Raw genomic sequence first — 17,583 nt, 5'->3', positions numbered from 1 at the left:
GCGCAGGGCCCGTCAGCCCGGCCGCGCGCCGGGCAGCTGCGTGTCCAAAGGCAGAGGGAATGAAAAGCCCAGGCTGTCCTCTCCTATGACTGATCGCTGGCAGGAAGCTCTGCCTAATAAACCCTGCAATAAACCTCACAGAGTCAGGCTTTGGCTTTAGTGTGTAGGGCTTGTGTACATCAGTATTGCTGTAAAATCGTGTCACTGTTTCTCATCACCAGGTGGGTGGGAAGCAATTCCAGTGAGCAGAGCAGGGTGGTGGCAGGGAGAGGACAGGATGTCCTCACAGTGGATGCAAGGCCCTGGCCTGGTAGATCACAGCACCCTAGAAGAGTTTGTGTTGGAAGGGACCTTAAAGACTCTCATCCTACCCCCTTCTCCAGCGCTCTTGGCTGCTGTGCCATACCATGGAGCAGAGCCTTGGGATGGGACCAAAGCTACTTCTGACCTCTGAGGCTGCAGAATTTCCATTCCCAAACAACTACAATGGAAACTGAACTCTCCCTTCACTGCTGGAGCCCCTGGGTGCCCTGTTGTGCTGCTGCCCAGGGTTTGTAGCACTCACGGTGCAGGTGGGCACAGCTGATGGTGTGTGCCAAGAACACGACTCCACAGAGACTCGGGTGGGAGGAGGCACCAGCCTGTTTATTATCATTCTTGCAATAGTAAAAAGTTGATTTAGAAGTTGCCTTTAGCTTCCCTGCTGGCAGTGGGGTAGTGCAGCGCTGGGTTGATGGCAGTGGCTTGCCAGGAGAACACAGCCGGGGCCTTTGGCGGTGCCTGTGGGGCTGAGCTCAGTGGGGCAGGAGCTCACCTGTCCCTGGCTGGCTATGGGCCCCAGGAGCTTTCCCAGGAACCCAGCACAGCCCTCGGGGCCTGGCCTGGCTGAAGTACCTCTGCAGAAGTTCAAGAGGAAGCAAAATCCTGTGGTTAAAGCCCATTCCAGAACACGCTGTTCTGGGCACGGCGCCCAGCGTGGGACAGCTGCAGAGAGGGGGCTCCAGGATCCCTCTGCACAGCAAGAGCCCCAGCACAGGGTGCTCTGCTGCAGGCTGTGGGGCAGAGCGTGCCCAGGGCCCCTCCAGCCCCTCGGCAGCGCTGGAAATGGCGGGGACAGGGGCTGATGAGCACCAGCAGCAGCACAGAGGAACTGGGGACAATCTGACAGCTGAGGGGCCACCAGCACAGCTGACTCTGCCCCACACAACGGAATTCTGTTCAAAATTCACTGAATCCCGGTTCAGGGAGTACCTCCTTCACATGTCCACACTCTGCCCCAGCCCCTTCTCCCCCAGCTGGTTCTCGTTTGAAGGAAGAAGGACCAACAGCCCCCAAACACACTGCTCTGTACAGAACCACCCCACCCAGGCAGAGCCTGAGCCCAGCAAGCCCCTAAACCCACCAGAGTGCCAACAGGGCACATGACAGCAAAAACATCTGTAAAGGCAGAGGAATGCACCCCCTACAAGCTGTCCTAGACTTCTCCTGTCTCCTGAAAGGACCATTTCCATCTCTGGGCACCACAAACACACAAGCACAGCCTCCTTTCCCACAGGAGAGCCTTATAGAGTGATGGCACTTGATCCCATCCCACAGCTGAGTGGGAAACAAGAGCCTGACAGCCTCCCCTGTTGAATCAGTGCTCACTGTGCGCAGTGCCATCCTTGGCAAAGGCCTCCAAAGGATAAAACAGTGAAAAACCAGAACACATTTCCTAGAACATGGGGAATGCTGAGAGCAAGAACCTGGGCATCACCTCCCACACTGTCACCAACAGGTCCTGGGCTGGGCAGCAGGTGCCAGGCTGCTCACCGTGTTGTCCTCATGACTTCAGCCCCAGCTGGCTGCCAGCCCAGGCCAACAGCAGCAAAGGAACAGCCCAAAACCCTCCCCGGCAGCACTGGGGCTGGGGAAGGCTGGGAGAGGCACGGCTGGTGAGCTTCACCCTCCCTACAGCAAGGTGAAGGGAACAGAGTGTTCTCTGCAGGACAGGGACAGCTCACCGTTCCAGTCACGGCTGGCTCCTGGAGGTGTCTGACATCTCATAAAAGTGGGCAGTGTCCCCAGCGCCTGGCTCCAGCTCCGTCCCAGCCCGGCTCTCCCCAGCTGGACCCAGAGCAGCCCGAGCCCAGCTGAGCAAAGGGGATTGCAGCTGCAGCAGCAGTGCAGGCGCTCGAGACTCAGCTGCCAGCCCAGGCCCTGTGCTCTGCCCCGCTGTCTCCCAGGAGAGCACACCAAGGCTAGACCAGCTGCTTCACAAAAATCTGTATAACAAACGGTAATAAATTCTACAAGGAAGCACCACGTCCCTTAAATTCCTTATAAACTTCATGGCTTTCAGTTGAAAAGTGAAACTGCACCAGGAACAACCTACAAAGCTGGTTTTACTCTCAGGGCTGAGCTTTATCAAGCCTCGACTGTCAGCTGAAGACACCCTTCCTGACCCTGTATTTACAACAGCCCTGAGCAGTGGCCGCTGCCTAGAGGCAGTTCCCTCTGTGCTGCATCTACCCCATCACCTCAGATCCAGCAGATTAAATTCTCTGAAAAAGCTGCCACAAAGCACGAACTCTGCAGCACCTGGCAGAACACTTCCAGCACTCCTCAACCTACCCAGGGTCATCCAGAGGTTTTGGGAAATGCGGCCGCAGGACATCTTTCCTTATTTCTAAAGATGGAAGAACGGAACAAGCTTTTCCTAGACAAAGACATTTATTAAAAGTTAGTCTGAAATAAATTCCCCTAGTCCCCAGAGATCTTTTCACTGTCCTTGCAGAAATGAAAACCAATGTGAGGAGATGAGTCCTTGGGCAGGGGCCAGAGGCAGGGAGGGCACAGCTGGCACTGCAGATCCCTCCTGGCAGTGATGCCAGGGGCAGGGAGGGCACAGCTGGCACTGCAGATCCCTCCTGGCAGTGATGCCAGGGGCAGGGAGGGCACAGCTGGCACTGCAGATCCCTCCTGGCAGTGATGCCAGGGGCAGGGAGGGCACAGCTGGTACTCCAGGCCCCTCATGGCTGCGATGCCAGAGGCAGGGAGGGCACAGCTAAGCCTCCAGGCCCCTCATGGCTGCGATGCCAGCGGCCATCCGGCGGGGCAGGCTCTTGGCAGCCTGGCGAAACTCCTCTGGCTTGGCCTTCAGCAGGGTCACAATGTTCTGCAGCGCCCGTGAGGGCTGCAGGCCCAGGGCATCCATCACGTTTATGAGATAATCTGCAAAATTAAAGAAAAATTGGTATTTAACCTGCAACAGACATTGTGAAATGAAAGCTACCCTTGTTGTTGGTGACAGAGGGAATCCTGTCACGGAGAGCTCCCACCCTCAAGCACCACCCAAGGCAGGAGCCCTGCATGGTGACAGAGCAGCCGTGGGTGACGAGAGCTGTGCCCAGGAGCTCACCAATGTCCGTGGCCAGCTGCTTGGTGGAGTGAGCTGTGAGCTGTGGGATCTGCAGGATGGCCTCGCAGTAGGTCTGCATGGTGGCCCTGGCGATGGAGCCCAGCCAGTAGTCAGCCACGTTGTCCAGCTCGGGCAGCTCCTCCCCTGCACACAGAGCCCTGTTAGCAGCACTGCTGAGCCGCCCTGGGCTGCTGCAGCACAGTCCTAGCTGGTTAATAACACCCGAACAGCTAATTAACGACTGGTTAATAACATCTGAACAGCTAATTAATAACTGGTTCATAACATCTGAACAGCTAATTAATAACTGGTTCATAACATCGGAACTGCTCCTTCCACAGGACATCCAGGTAGTCAGAGTTTATCAGCCGGTTCTGCACTAATCTGAGCAGTCATGCACTCCCCCTGTGCTGTACACCACTGGCATGAGCTCCAGACCCAAAACACTCCCGGGGTTACCCTCCAGCTGAGTCACTCCCAAAGGGCTGACGGGTGACAGCTGGGACAGGGCCCTGCCTGGCACTCCCACAGGATCCTCTTCCAGGAGCAGTTCGCAAACATGGCAGTGACAAGGACTCTCAAGAGGTTTTTTCCAGCCCTGAAGGCAGTCTGTGTTCCATTAGTGTTCTGAAAATTATTGAGGCATTACAACATGGAAGTGCTTCAAGGTGACATAACAGTAATGCAAAAGCCTGAACTAAAGAGTGCATTTGTGGAAGGTTCCAGGAAGACTGTAAATACCAAGCTCTATGCCTTCTTCACTGTCTGTGGAAATAATAACACCATAAAGAGACTAAACCCAGCACACCAGGCACACTGGCAGCCTGCAGGGAAAGGCATTAGGTGGCCACTGCTGTACCTGCAGCAGGATTAGTGACACAGCAGGCAGGGCCAGTCCCCTGGAGCAGGAACAGGAGCCAAAACCCAACAGAACTCTTCAGACCCCAAACCTCCATTTTAATGAACACCAAACTCACACAGACCAAGCCAAAGCTTCCAGTTTGAATGAAACAAAAACAAGTTTTACTCATGATTTCGAGGCTCCTCCTGGGTTTTACCAAAGGACTCTTGGAAGAAACAGTGTGAAAGGGTGTCCAATGGTTTTGTCACTGTATCACATCCCACCCGCGTGATGCCAGGATGGGAACGCTTTCCCCAGACACCCAAGCCTTTGGTCTCACCCTACCTTGCTCTGGGGGGTATGGCAGCTTTCCAGCATGCAATGCCAGTTCCAAAGCAGAATCCTCTTGAGTGACAAATGGCTCAAGGTGCAGAGGAAGAGACATAATGTATTGCCCAATCTAGAATAAAAACACCAAAAGCTGAGTCACTGAACAAATGCAAGGCAAGTCCTTTACACAGAAAAGGTCAGCTGCAGTAAATACACCTGAAAGCAGAGAGCTGAGCCTGACAGCCACTCACTCACCTACAAATTGGCTCTCGTGCATCATTACACTTGGTACAAGAAACAGTTTTTCACAAGGTCAGAGAAGCAGCCACTGAAACACTCATGGTAAGAAAGACCTGTACAGAGAACTGCTACTCCAAGCAAATCTTTACTCTCTGGAGCGTTCCCAGCAATTTGTTTTCTAGAGCAGAAAGACAGCTGAGTTCTCTTACATTGCTGATGTATTCCAGGGGGGTCAGGCTGAAGTTTGGCAGGTCATCTGTCAGGGTCTCACCAAGGCCACCAGAACTCCAGCTCTGTAAGGCAGAAAGGGCAGGATGAATCCATGACCTCCCCGAGCACAAAGCCTGGCAGCATTTTAGAAAGGGGTGACCCAACAACAGGAACTGTGACTACCCAAGGCATTCTAGGAAGCAGAACACAGATGGTGGGAAAACTTCACCACATTATCCCTCAGGCCCAAAACACGCACTCTTTTTCTGCCCAGCTCCCTGTGGGAAACATGCTCACATGGGTCAGAAAAGCAACACCTCAAACAAACAGCGGAGCCTTCAAACACCTGTGCTGCAAAGGCTGCGGGTGAGGGAAGGGAAATGTCCCACTGCCTGCAGCACCGGGCAGAACTGTTCTGAGCAGGAGACAGCTAAGCAACACTGACCCAAGGGAGCCCCAGAAACAAACACTGACCCAAGGGAGCCCCAGAAACAAACACTGACCCAAGGGAGCCCCAGAAACAAACACTGACCCAAGGGAGCCCCAGAAACAAACACTGACCCAAGGGAGCCCCAGAAACAAACACTGACCCAAGGGAGCCCCAGAAACAAACACTGACCCAGGGATCCCCCCCAGCCCCACTGACCCAAGGGACCCCCCATGCAATCCCCCCCTGCTGGCCCAGCCGTGCCCACCTCCATGCTGGGCAGCAGCAGCAGCTGCTGTTTGATGCGCAGGAACACCGAGTCGAAGGCCAGCTGGTGCGACAGCTGGTTCAGCCGCGCCAGCGCCGCGCGCGACGGCGACAGCAGCGTCGGGCTGCTGGTGCCCTTCTCCTGCCACACACAGAGAAACCGTCACACACAGCACCTGCCGTGCCACACAGGCCTGTGCTGACACACAGCGGTTTCATCAGGCCATCCCTGTGCAGCAGAGCTTTCCTCTGTGGCAGCACAGCCCGTTTCGTTTGGAATGACCTATTCCAAGCAGTTATTCAGGACAGAAACTGCCACTGCTCCCTGAACTGCAGGACAAGCAATCAGCACCACATTCCAGCCTCCCCAGGCTCTGGCACATGCTGGATACTGAGAAACTTGCAGAGAAGGTGGCAAAACTGCCTTTTACTCAGAGGACACAACTGATATCCTGCATGGAATTAAGTTCTACCTGAGGAGGACCTGTGGAACTGGACAGTTCAGTCAAGCTTTGAAGTCAGACACATGACACTGAAGGTGGAACCACAAAAGTTGCAGGGAAACCAAGTGCAGAAGAAATCAAAAAACATTTTGAGGAAATAAAACTCATAACCTTGAATTCACTACTGCATGTGACCAATGGCGGCAAACATAACTTAGATCCATGAGAAGATAACTGAAGCCATTCTACCCTGCTCACAGATCCATGCATGAACGATCCTGCAGAATTCTGTTTCAGACTGGACAGGGCAGCAGAGCCTAAGTGGCAGAGAAAGCCTCAGAAGGTGGTGTGTGGGCTCCAGAATTTGAGATGGCTCCAACACAACCTTCCCAATGCTCAGTGTGATAAAATCTCCCTCACCTGAGCTGATAAGGGCTTGTTCACAAAACAGAGCCAGGATCTGGGGAGAGATGGAACGAGTCCAGACTCCCTGGGTTTGGACATTTCATCTCTCTGTGCATCAGTGTCTCTGCAGAACACAGCCCATGGAAAGGCTGCAGCCCAGCATGAAAAGTCACTAGAATGGAGGGGGAATCCAGGTGTCATCTACCCACTATGGGCCCAAGAGCACACTGTAGTAGAGGCAATCTCCAGGCACCAGGGCTACCTTCAGAGTGTAAAGTGTTTCCATAAGGCTGGCATACTCAGATGGATTCTCCTTCGAGAGATAATTGTATTCCTGCCAGGGATTTTTTATGGAGCTCTTCCTTTCTGCAGAACTGGTGTCCTGCAAGCCAGAAAAACTGCAAGGGCTGTAGGAGTCTGAGAGATACTTCCCAGCAGTTGACAAAATCCTGAAAACAAGTACACAAAAATCACCAGCAGAATCCTTTGGACTCAGCAGTCCTGCCCTCATGCTGGCCCGGGGACCAGCACCACCCTTGAGTGAGCTCAAGGGAGAGCATTCACTGCCAGAGCCCTGCAGCCAGCCCTCTCATCCCCTGTGCAGCTCCCCAGCTGCACAAGCGCTGGGAGAACAGGGGGTTTGTGCGCTGGGGGGGCAGAGGGGCCCCACTGAGCACTGCAGGCTGGGCTCCTCTCCAGTCACACCGAGCACCTGAAGGAACCACAGCCTGGGCACTGCACTGCTTACAGCAGGGAGTAGCCAGATCCACGTGCTGCCTGCGCCTACCCTGCTCGGGTTACAGGGAACCCATCAGGCAAGGCACACCCACACGTTTCAGCACGTGATTCACGCCCCATGGCACAAGGATCCTGCCAATTTGATCTGGTGGAAAATTCCTCCCTGACCCCCTCTGGCAGCCCACTGGAAAAGGATTCTTGGGACTGCCTCAGGAGCAGGGCTGGGCAGAACAGTCTGTGCCCCATCTCTGACATGTCAAAGCATGGGGAAGGGGAATCAGCGGTGCCTTTCCCTGCACGGTCTATGCAACCAAAACACCTTGGGGTTTGTTTCCTTTCAATTTGGTTCCTACATTGCAGCTCTGAATTAAGGTCACCAGTGCCCACCTGTTGGCCAGCTGCTGCTCAAAGTCTCCACACTGATGAAGGAGTTCACCACAAATGGAGATTATCCTGGGAAAGAACAAGACAAAAACACACTGTGAGATCTGAGGCAGATAATGCCAGACCCCCCTCAGAGAACCCATCTCAGACCCAAGTAATTATGAAAAGCCATAACCAAACCACAGCCCACACACCAGTCAAGACTCAATCTGGTGGTTAACTCTGCACCCATTTGATAACACTGACTTTTTATGCCCAATGGCCTCATCCACATGCTACTTCTTGTCATCGTGGGAAGGCCAGCTCAGTGTCACCGGGAAAAATCCTAAGAGCTGCTAATATTACAAGTGACATGAGATCAGCCTTGCTCCAGGCAGGGTGGGGAGCCCCACAGCCCTGCCCGTGCCAGGAGCAACCTGAAACCCAGGAGTGACACTGGTGCTCGCAGCAGCACAGCGAGCTGAGCCCTGTGTTCTGCACTGAGAACTTGTGTAAACTGACCCCGAGTGGTTCCCTTTCAGCTTTGATACAAAAATCAGCTCCCAGCCAGACAAACAAACCCAAAGCCTGTACCGGACAGAGTTTTGGAAGGCAGTCCAGTCCTCCTGGAACGGGGAATCTGCCAGGACATCATCCAGTTTACATTTCTTTCGAATGGACTGCAGCGTGTTTGTGAAGTCAGATGTGTACCTGCACAGAGAAAAGGAGCAGAGAGAAGCACCAGCATGAGAGAACAGGCTGGAGAGCAGCACGAAGGCATGTCCTGCGATCTGTCCAGTCAGTCCTCTGCAAGGCCCAGAAAGAACCAGAAACACTAAAAGGAGTGCAGAAGAGACACTCTGGCTCCACTCCAAACAGATGGATGTGAAGGACTGATCAGCCACAGCCCACTCCAGCCCAGACCAGAAGACAAGGAGCACAAAAGATGCAGTGTGGCTGCCTCAGTCTGCTGCCTGTGGATTACCAGGAGCTCTCCCTGCCCATGAGAAGGAAGGAGTAAGATATTTTAGTTACCACTACATTGGCCATCTCCTAGGAAAGACCAGGAAAACTTTATACAGCTCCTGCTACTCCAACATCACTTGGCTCTTACTCCAGGAACATGGTGACAACAATCTCATGAATTTGTTTTCTCAGCTACTCCCCAGATGAGAACACGGATAAAGAGAAGAACATTTTGTTTTCCACCCACCCCCATTTTCTTTTTAATAATGCCCATAAGCTGCAGGCAGGTACATTGCTCTCTAATTGCCTATAAAGAAGGTGAGATCAGAGACTTGTGCTTTCCTCTTTCCCCTTCCCAAAGGGCAGCAATACCTGATTCATACCTTGTGAGCAGCTCTCTCAGCACCGTGAAGGAATAAGGAGCAAATCAGTATCGGAATAGGAAAGTGATACTTTAGGACAAGAACTAAGAGTCAACTTCACTCTGGGGTATCTCAGACTTACAGGCAGATCCTGAATGCGAGGCCACTTGTCCCAGTAACTGTGTATTCACACAATCAGTAGGGTTGGAGAAGACCTCCAAGATGATCAAGTTCAACCTCCAGAATTATGTCCCCACTGAGATCTACTTTCACCAGCCTAATTTGCCTTATTTTGTTTTGGGAAACGTTTTCTCCTTCAAAAGTATTTATTAAAAATGAAAACACTCCCCAACCAGAATCGGAAACAGCTGGCAAGCCTTTGATTTAGCCATAAAAATCTTCCATTTTTCCTCTAGAAAACAGCCCGTGCTGGAATGAAGCAGCAAGGGGGATATTGATGACTCACGGCACAGTCAGAGACACTCTCTGCTCTCAGCCATTGTCCATAAACTACCGAGTCCTTGGATGAATGGAGCAGTACCCAAAGGCAGCTTACTTGGAGAAGAGGGCCTTGAGGGCCTTGAGCAGCCCACACACGCCCAGGCCGTGGGTGAGCGTGACGCAGCTGTCGATGGCCCCGGCCGCCAGCGCGAACAGCTTGCTGACCGAGTGGTTCAGCTCCTGGACACAATCAATCACCTCCCAGTGCTCCTGGACAACAACAGCAACAACAACGCTGAGCCTGCCTCTCCTTCCAGGCAAGAGAAACACACCTTGTGTAACGCAGGGCTCTCTGGTACCCTCCCTTCCTGTGAAACCCAGAGGCAGAGCCACGCTGCTGCTCCCACCCTCCTGCACCAACAGCCGGGCTGCCAAACCCCGAGCTCCCCAGGGAAAAACAGCTCTGCCAACAGCAGAATCTTCTGCACGTGAAAGGAAATGTAACCAAAAGGGAGAGGGGCAAAGAGAGCAGTAACTGTGACAAAGACCCCAGTGTTTGGGGGAAGCTTCAGCCTCTCCCAGCACAGCTGAGCAAAGACTGGTACATTACCAAGGGCACTGCACTGATCTGGATGAGGAGATTCTCTTCTTCCAGGTCTCCATACTCGAGCTGATAGGGCTTGTAGGGAGCATACACCACTTCCACGAGCTCCATCACTTTCACCAGGTTCTGCTCCTCTACAAAGAATCACATGTTTAGTCTACAAAGAGACGAATATGTTACTAAAAGCCTCATTTCAAGCTACTAAAGCATGCTGCCTGCACAGGCTTGGAATGCTGCCCAACAGCTTCAATCTCAACTACACAGATTGGGTTTTTTATTTTTTAGAAACAAGATTATTATCTCTACCTGCTTCCTAAAACCAAGATGTTCTACCTCAACAAGTGTCTCAAGAAAATTAGCACTCACTGACCCAAAACAGCCTGGGTGACAAAAATCTATCAAACATTCCAACCTACAGCAGAAGAATTGAAACCATCTGAGAAGTGAAACACATTACTCCCACAGTGTCAAACAGGGGCAATCCTCATTTATCAGAAAGCCTAGTTCACACTTGAAATAATTGACACTAATTCAATTCATTCAGCACTACTGTGCCAGCGTTCATCACCCAGAGCTGAACGAGAAGCACAGACTCAGCCTCTCAGTGCCCTGCCTGAGCAGGGAGCTGCCAGCCCAAACACAAAGCAGGGCCGAATGATTATTGCCCAGATCAGAACTGGACACCAGCTGTTCTCACACAGCTCTGCCAAACTCCAACCTGCAGCAGACCTAATTTGCTTTGAATGCTGGCTATCAGAAAAGGCTGTCACACCCTGAGGACAGGAAAGCAAAGGAGCAGGCTGCCCAAAGCCAGCACTGCTCTGCGCTGGGACACTTTGGAGACCAGACTGAACAGCACCCCAAGCACAGCCTGACCTCACTGCAGTCCTGCCTGGAGCAGGAGACTGGACCAGATCCTCTCCCAAGGTCCCTTCCAAACTGAATTATCCTGTGAATCACAGCTGAGCCCTCCCCTCACACACACACGCAGGAACTGGTTTGAGTCTCCTCAGCTGAGTCACCTGGCCTTTCCATTCTTGAAATATTTATTTTCTCAAACGTCTTACCCCACACTAAAAGAGACAGAAATAGAGGCCTTGGGTGTTTTTTTAAACACACTCAGACAACAGTTCAACAGTAGTCTTCCTATTCCATCATCTTCTACAATCTGGCATTATTTTTCCAAGTCCTTTTTACTAATTTCTATAATGAACCACAAATTAAATAAGAAAATGACTGATGTGTATGCAACCAGCCTGACAACAGACACAGTCACACTCCCTGACATTGCCCAGCAATCATAATTTACAGGATCAAGAAAGAATCTGGGTTTAAACAGCTCAAGACAATGTTATGAGGAACCAAACACAGGAAGCACAGCATCAGAAATGCTCCATTAGCCTTAATTTTGGATTTTCCCACAGCCAGCCTTTGAAGCAGCCCCATCAAATTCAAAAGGGTCTATAAATAGCCAACAGCTCCAGTCAGGTGTAAGCTTGAGCAAACAGCACCTCACTGCAGTGTGGTTTGCAGGCATCACTCAGCAATCATGACCAAAAAGACAAATGTCCCGGGGAGGGGAAACCACAGGGCAGATTTGGAAACAAACACTGAAGATGCTGCTGGGAAAAAACACTGGGCATTGTCACCTGATTAAACCCTAAGCCAGCAGCAACAGAAAAACTACAAAAACAAATACAAGCATCCAATGGATGCAGCCTTCAAGCAGGTTTTCTCTTGTTTAGTGAGATGTGATAACTCCAGGAAACTCCTCGACTTTTCTGCTTTGTCATCTCTCACAATGGGTCTCGCTGCCTCCCTGGAGACATTTCCTTGTCTGGGAGACAGAAGAAACAGTAAATCTTGTAAAAGGAGAAGTGCTAAACGCTATTTACCCTGCAGAGCCAGCTCAGGACAGGGCAGCTTCAGGAAACTCAGTGTTGTGTCAACAGCTCAGGTGTAAGATACACACACACAACCACAAAGGTGCAAGTGCTGTGGAACTGGGCACTGCTCAGAAGAGATAATCCCCCCCTGCACCTAAAACTAAACAAAATCCCACAATGGGGCTTCACAGAGGGACAGCACTGAGTGGCAGAACGCAGAGGCAGAGCCTTACTGAGGTTGGGCAGCATGGCCACCTCCAGCCCCTTGGCAAAGTGGACGGTGGCATCGTGCAGCTCCAGCAGCTGGGCCAGCTTGGTGTCCGGGCCCGTCCTCTCCATGGCAGTGCTGAGACACACGGGGATGGAGGGCACCAGGGCTCCCAGGGTCTGAATCAGCAGCACGGTCACCACTTCGTGCGGGTTCTTGAAAACCTGCGGCAGCAGAACAGCTACTGGCAAAGCACATCACCTGAGAGGACACACAGCAGAGAGAGCGGCTCCCACACCTGCAACACCCCACAAGGGGTGAGGAACCCAGAGGGGTCAGCTCAGGCTGCGAGAGCCACGCTGACCTACACACAGACAGCCCGACCGCAAGTCCGGGGCAGTACAGCCACCAAGAAACCAGAAGACAGGCACAGGTCAAAAACTGAATTCAGAACACGGGCACTAGAGCGGTTCTAAAAACACCTGGCAGAAGAGGGCATTTGAAACACAGCACTCAAGTTTACACAGGTGTGTTGGGAAACAACATGAATCAGTAAAATATGAAGAAATAGGACTCTATCAGCCAAATTACTGGTCAGATAGGCAGAAGTCAGTAGTGGAAAAGCTAGAAAGTCTGTAATCAGCTGAGAATCAGCCACTCCACGAGCATAAAACCTTTTACAGCCTTCACTGTGACTTTTTCATCAGCTATTCTGCTCATTTGCTTTGAAAGCTGGGTTTACCATCAGAAAGGTCCCACAGTTTTTCAGAAAGCAGAAGCAACACAGAAGATTGAGTGACAGGAGCCATGCCCCACGTGCCATTTCTCACAATCCCCAGTTCAAAGAATATCTGCTAAAATGTAACCTGACATCTGACCTGCAAGTCACATCGAATCATTAGGCAGAAAAAATACATTTCAAGGAAACACTGAGCTCCTCTGCAGCACAGGCCTTGCACTGACACTGGCTTTGTCACACGAAGATAAGAATCTCTTACCCTTCATGGATGAAAAACTCTTCAACAATATGAACTTATTTCTTCATTTCACCAAAGGACAAAAACTTTTTTTGATCCTACACTATTCTTGGCAGGGAAAACAAGCACACAGACTCCAAGGGGTGACAGCAGAAGCCCCCAGATATCTTACACAGAGCAACATGCATCAGTCCAGCGTGACCTTGAGGGCTTCCCCCAGGCCAAGTGATAAAGCAATTCAAGCATTTCAAATGTCTTGCAACAGAACACATTTACAACACCAACAAATTAGTTTTAACTTAAGATACAGATGAAAGCGATAGAGCAGCTTTAACATCAATAACACGGCAACCTTGCTGCTGGTGGAACGGCAGAGCTCCAATCCTGCCTGCAAGGGCTGACCAGGAGCAGTCAGAGGGCTGCAAACCCCAGCCTGCAGCAGGCAGGCCCGGAGTGTAACTGAGGGTGAGCACCAGGAGCCCCCCAAGGCCGCGTGAGGATGCAGAGGTGCCCAGCCCTGTCCCCTCCCAGCAGCAGCGCCTGGCACCGCACCTGTGCTGCCCACTGGAGCTGGCTGTGCCAGGTGCCCAGGAGGGTGTCGTACAGCTCGGTCAGCTGGCGGTCCAAGCTCAGGTCGCTCTGGCAAAGCTCCTGCCACACGGCCACCAGCTGCACCTGAAGGGAAACACAACATCTGATAGGAAAACTGACAGGCCACAGGTCCTGCTTTTGCCGTGCCAAACCCAGCAATCCCCGTGCACGGCACCTCTGCCAAAACATGAGGGTCCCCCTCGTGCCCCTCTCCCCTTTCAGCATAACATATAATTCAGCACCACAGAAGGAAAAGGCTTCCAGCTTCTTAGTGATTCAAAGATTTAATTAACATTGGTATTTTACTCATAAAATGAGATTGCAACTGATACCCCCACATAATAGTTGAAATACTTGGCAAGCCCCAGCCTTGAACTTAATCCTCAAAAGTCACAGTCATGTGAGAAATTTGAAGCTCAGGTTATGGCTACAGAACTGTCTGGAATTCCAACTTTTAATCTTACCTGAAAAGAGTTTACAGAAGTCAGCAGCTGGCAAGTTGCAGTAATAAAGTTACTGCTGACATGGCCACATCCAGAGCAAAGCAAAGTAAAACCATGAGGCACAGAGAAATCGAGCAGAACACACACAGCCTGTGTCTGCTGCAGGAAGGGACAGGGCCCCGAGTGCAGAATTACTCCTGCAACACGGGGAGCAAGCAGGGCTGCTCGGAGCCAGCAAGAGAAGGCTCAGCAGGAAACACGGAGAGAACAGGCGCCATCCCCCAGCACAGCGCAGCTGCGATCCGCGGGGCAGCAGCTCCCTCTGCAGTCGGAGCCCAGCCAGAACGCACCGCTACTCCTCCTCCTCCTCCTCGTTAAATCCTACCAAAACGCTCACCTTGTGACACTTGTAATAGTAAGCCAGGAGCTGGGGCATCCGATCGATTTCAGTGAAGACTTTAACAAACATTTTTGCCTGATCTAAACAAAACAAAATAACAGGCATCAGGATCAGCCTCAAAGCTGAGGGTGAGACATCAGCCGGAGCAAGAACTCCTAAGGCAGAGGCACAATGGTCTGCACAGAAAGAGACAACTTCATCTTCGTTTGCTTATTTTCTCAAACAGGAGCAGAACTGCCTGAAACCCACCCTCAAACAACATCAGACAGCAGACAAGGAACAAATTTACCTTCCTAACCAGCACATAGTGCTAACACACCCAGTATTAAAGCCAGAGCATTTCCTAGAAGGAAATAATTAGCTTATAGGAACAAGCCAGCACTTACAAACCTAAAGCATACCTGACAAAGGCCTCATCTTTGCTTTCACCTGTCCTCAAAATGACACCTGTGCCTCAGACTGACTCATGGCACAGCTGCTCCTGCATACAGCTTAGAAACACAGGTTCCTCAAAACCCTGGTTTGTACCCCACAGCCCCAGATCCCTGCAGGAGCTCGAGGTGCACAGAGATGAGTGTCAACAACCAGAACAACTACTGTTCAGAAGCACTGACAGCAGCACAGGGAAAGAACAGCACAAAAACTGTCCAAAAAGACCAAATTTCTAAGGAGAATTTGCAAAGCTGCTTTTACAAAGTAGTAGAAGTCAGAACACTTCCAAACAAACTTCCTTCCTGATTACACCAATAACACCATGATAGCAGAAAGCCAAGGCCCTTCTGCTTATTTGAGCAGTACATCCACGTGGCCCATAAAATCTTCTTGTTTCCTGCAGTGGCCACCGGTACATCAAACCAGAGGAAACTCAAAGCACACTGGCCTGCAGGCAGCTGCAGAGCCCAAAACATTCCAGGGCACCTGCTCCACCAGGAGAAGCTCAGGGGCCAGTGCCAGGAGCCGTCAGGACACCAACTCTCCACCCAAACTGTTTTAAAGAGGTTTTAAAGACCACAAACTCAGTGCTGACAGTAAATGCCACCAGCAGCTACTGACCTACAGACTGGGAGTTGAAAGCAGCAACAATCTGGGGGCTGGCCATGGCCTCCAGGCGGTTCTTCAGCGCCTCCAGGTGCACGCACTTCTCTGAGTAATCCGGCGTGTCCACCAGCATGGCCAGGCTGCTCTGCATGCTCGTCAGCTTGGCTGCGATCAGGGACACGTCCTGCCAGCAGGAAAGGCAGCCTGTTACCCAGGGCAACCTCACACAGCATCAGCATCAGCACCAGGGACGTGTTCCACAGCCGCCTCAAAAACCGGCCTTTAAGCGCAGCTCCCTGAAAAGCTGCAGGCACAAATACCAAATAATTCAGTGCTTACCTGTGTTTTAAGAGTCTCCTCAATATCTGCACTTAGTGTGCTCCATTTGTCTGCTTCCTGAAGTGACTCGGCAGCCAGCTGCATCCTGGACTTCACCCGGTCAATCTCTACCAGGACCTGAGGAAAAAACAACACCGTGTTATTTTGTTTTGCTACACCCTGAAACAAAAAAATGGCTCTCACAGGTGCTTGGGAGTTATCTTCTGCTTAAATTTTAAAAACAAAAAGGTGTGAAAAGATTATATTATTGCAGAAGATAAAATGGTTTGAAGGAGCTAGAGATGTAAAATCATCTTTCAAAGTCAAATAGCAGGTTGGTTTGAATATTGGTCTTGTTCTTTTAGTATCCACTTGGCCTAAAAATGCTCTGCACCCCAGGCAGAAACCAGAGCCCCCAGCCAGGAACCAGCAGCTCTGAACAGACACCTGAGCAGCTGTTCCTCAGGACATGCAGCCTGCACAGCTGTGTCACACCCACCTTTCCACTACTGATGTTAAAAGTGCTTTTCCTATCTTAAGTTCACAAGGTTATTTCACATGAACAGCTCTGAACTTTTAGAATTTCACAAGCTGCAGATAAACGCTAAGAACTGACCTGCATGGACTGAGCTGTGTCTTCTTCAAACTTCTTTATATCTTCTTTAACGAGGATCATCTGCTCCTTCAGGAACGTTGCCTCCTGTTTCAAGACTTCCACTTCCCGGAGGACTCTGGGCATGTTCTGGAGAGCCTGGTGGCTTGTTTCTGCAGGAACACAGGGCAGCCAGTGAGGAGGGGTGGCAGCCCACGCAGGAACAGGTAAGCTTTCAATAACCTTATCTAATCTTTAGCACTTGAAAAAACCCAATGCTAAAAACCAAAGCAAAGCATCAAACAACAAATCTTCAGCTGTATCTTTAAATATGTATTTTATCATGGGATGATTTAGGTTTAAAAAAAGCCCTCTGAGACCACCAAGTCCGACTGTTCCCAATAGTCCAGTCCCGTTCTCCCTGCAAGGCCACCGCTAACCCATGTCCCCAAGTGCCACATGCACACGGCTTTTTAACCTTCCAGGGACTCCAACACTGCCCCGGGCAGCCAGGGCTGGGCAGCCCTTTTGGAGAAGACATTTGCGCTGTTATCCCATCTGTTATCCCACCTAACGCAGCGCTGGCAGCAGCTGCCGCTTCCCAGCATTTAACGCAGATGTGCTGGAGAGCAGCGGCGAGCCCCGAGATGGGTGCGAGGATCCCCGGTCCGGCCAGGCCGGGCTCGCCCCCGCGGCCTGGGGCGGCCGGCACAGCCCTGCCCGTGCGCCCCGGGCGGATGCCGGGCTGGGGACGCGCAGGAGCCGAACGGGGCCCGCCGAGCCCGGCCCGAGCCGCGCCCGCACCCGCACCTTCCACGGCGTTGTTGACCTCCTGGATGAAGAGCTGCAGCTTCATCACCAGCGTGGCGGCGTGCGCGTCCACCTTGCCCGGGGCCTCCTGCTGCACGGCGCGGAACGCCGCGTTCACCCAGCCCTTCACCTCGAACTCGTCCGACAGGAACCGCGAGAAGTCCATCGCGGGGCACCGGGGCACAGCGGGGGGACAGCGGGGGGACAGCCCCGGCGGCTGCGGCCCGGCCCCGCCGCGCACCCGGAAACGCGGGGCGGTCCGGGGCCCTGAACGGGGCGGGCC

General features: G+C 52.0%; 1 protein-coding gene across 1 annotated transcript; it reads right to left on the bottom strand.

Moving 5' to 3' along the window:
* Nucleotides 1-2,927: 2,927 nt before the first annotated feature.
* Nucleotides 2,928-17,485, bottom strand: COG7 (component of oligomeric golgi complex 7). Its single transcript, XM_054271273.1, has 17 exons — nucleotides 17,301-17,485; nucleotides 16,515-16,663; nucleotides 15,920-16,036; nucleotides 15,596-15,764; nucleotides 14,540-14,622; nucleotides 13,661-13,783; nucleotides 12,157-12,355; nucleotides 10,044-10,171; nucleotides 9,549-9,703; nucleotides 8,259-8,375; nucleotides 7,689-7,754; nucleotides 6,826-7,012; nucleotides 5,717-5,857; nucleotides 5,021-5,104; nucleotides 4,587-4,701; nucleotides 3,401-3,544; nucleotides 2,928-3,213 (listed from the first exon to the last, which is right to left on the bottom strand). The coding sequence occupies exons 1-17, from the start codon at nucleotides 17,464-17,466 to the stop codon at nucleotides 3,047-3,049; spliced, it is 2,310 nt and encodes a 769-aa protein (XP_054127248.1). The 5' UTR covers nucleotides 17,467-17,485; the 3' UTR covers nucleotides 2,928-3,046.
* Nucleotides 17,486-17,583: the final 98 nt, after the last annotated feature.

The sequence above is a fragment of the Melozone crissalis genome, unplaced genomic scaffold, assembly GCF_028551555.1.
Source record: "Melozone crissalis strain CALT ecotype California unplaced genomic scaffold, PUWL_Pcris_2 ptg000012l_1, whole genome shotgun sequence".
Classification (NCBI taxonomy): Eukaryota; Metazoa; Chordata; class Aves; order Passeriformes; family Passerellidae; genus Melozone; species Melozone crissalis.
Note: the sequence above shows the minus strand (reverse complement) of the source record. Positions and strands in the feature narration are given on the sequence as shown.

Bases quoted from the DNA above. Each gene is read 5' to 3' on its own strand.
- COG7 (XM_054271273.1), bottom strand. From the start codon at position 17,466: ATGGACTTCTCGCGGTTCCTGTCGGACGAGTTCGAGGTGAAGGGCTGG. The intron at 13,784-14,539 runs GTGAGCGTTTTG...GTTTCCCTTCAG, and splicing joins ACTATTACAAGTGTCACAAG to GTGCAGCTGGTGGCCGTGTG. The intron at 5,858-6,825 runs GTAGCCCTGGTG...TGTGTGTGGCAG, and splicing joins AAACACTTTACACTCTGAAG to GAGAAGGGCACCAGCAGCCC.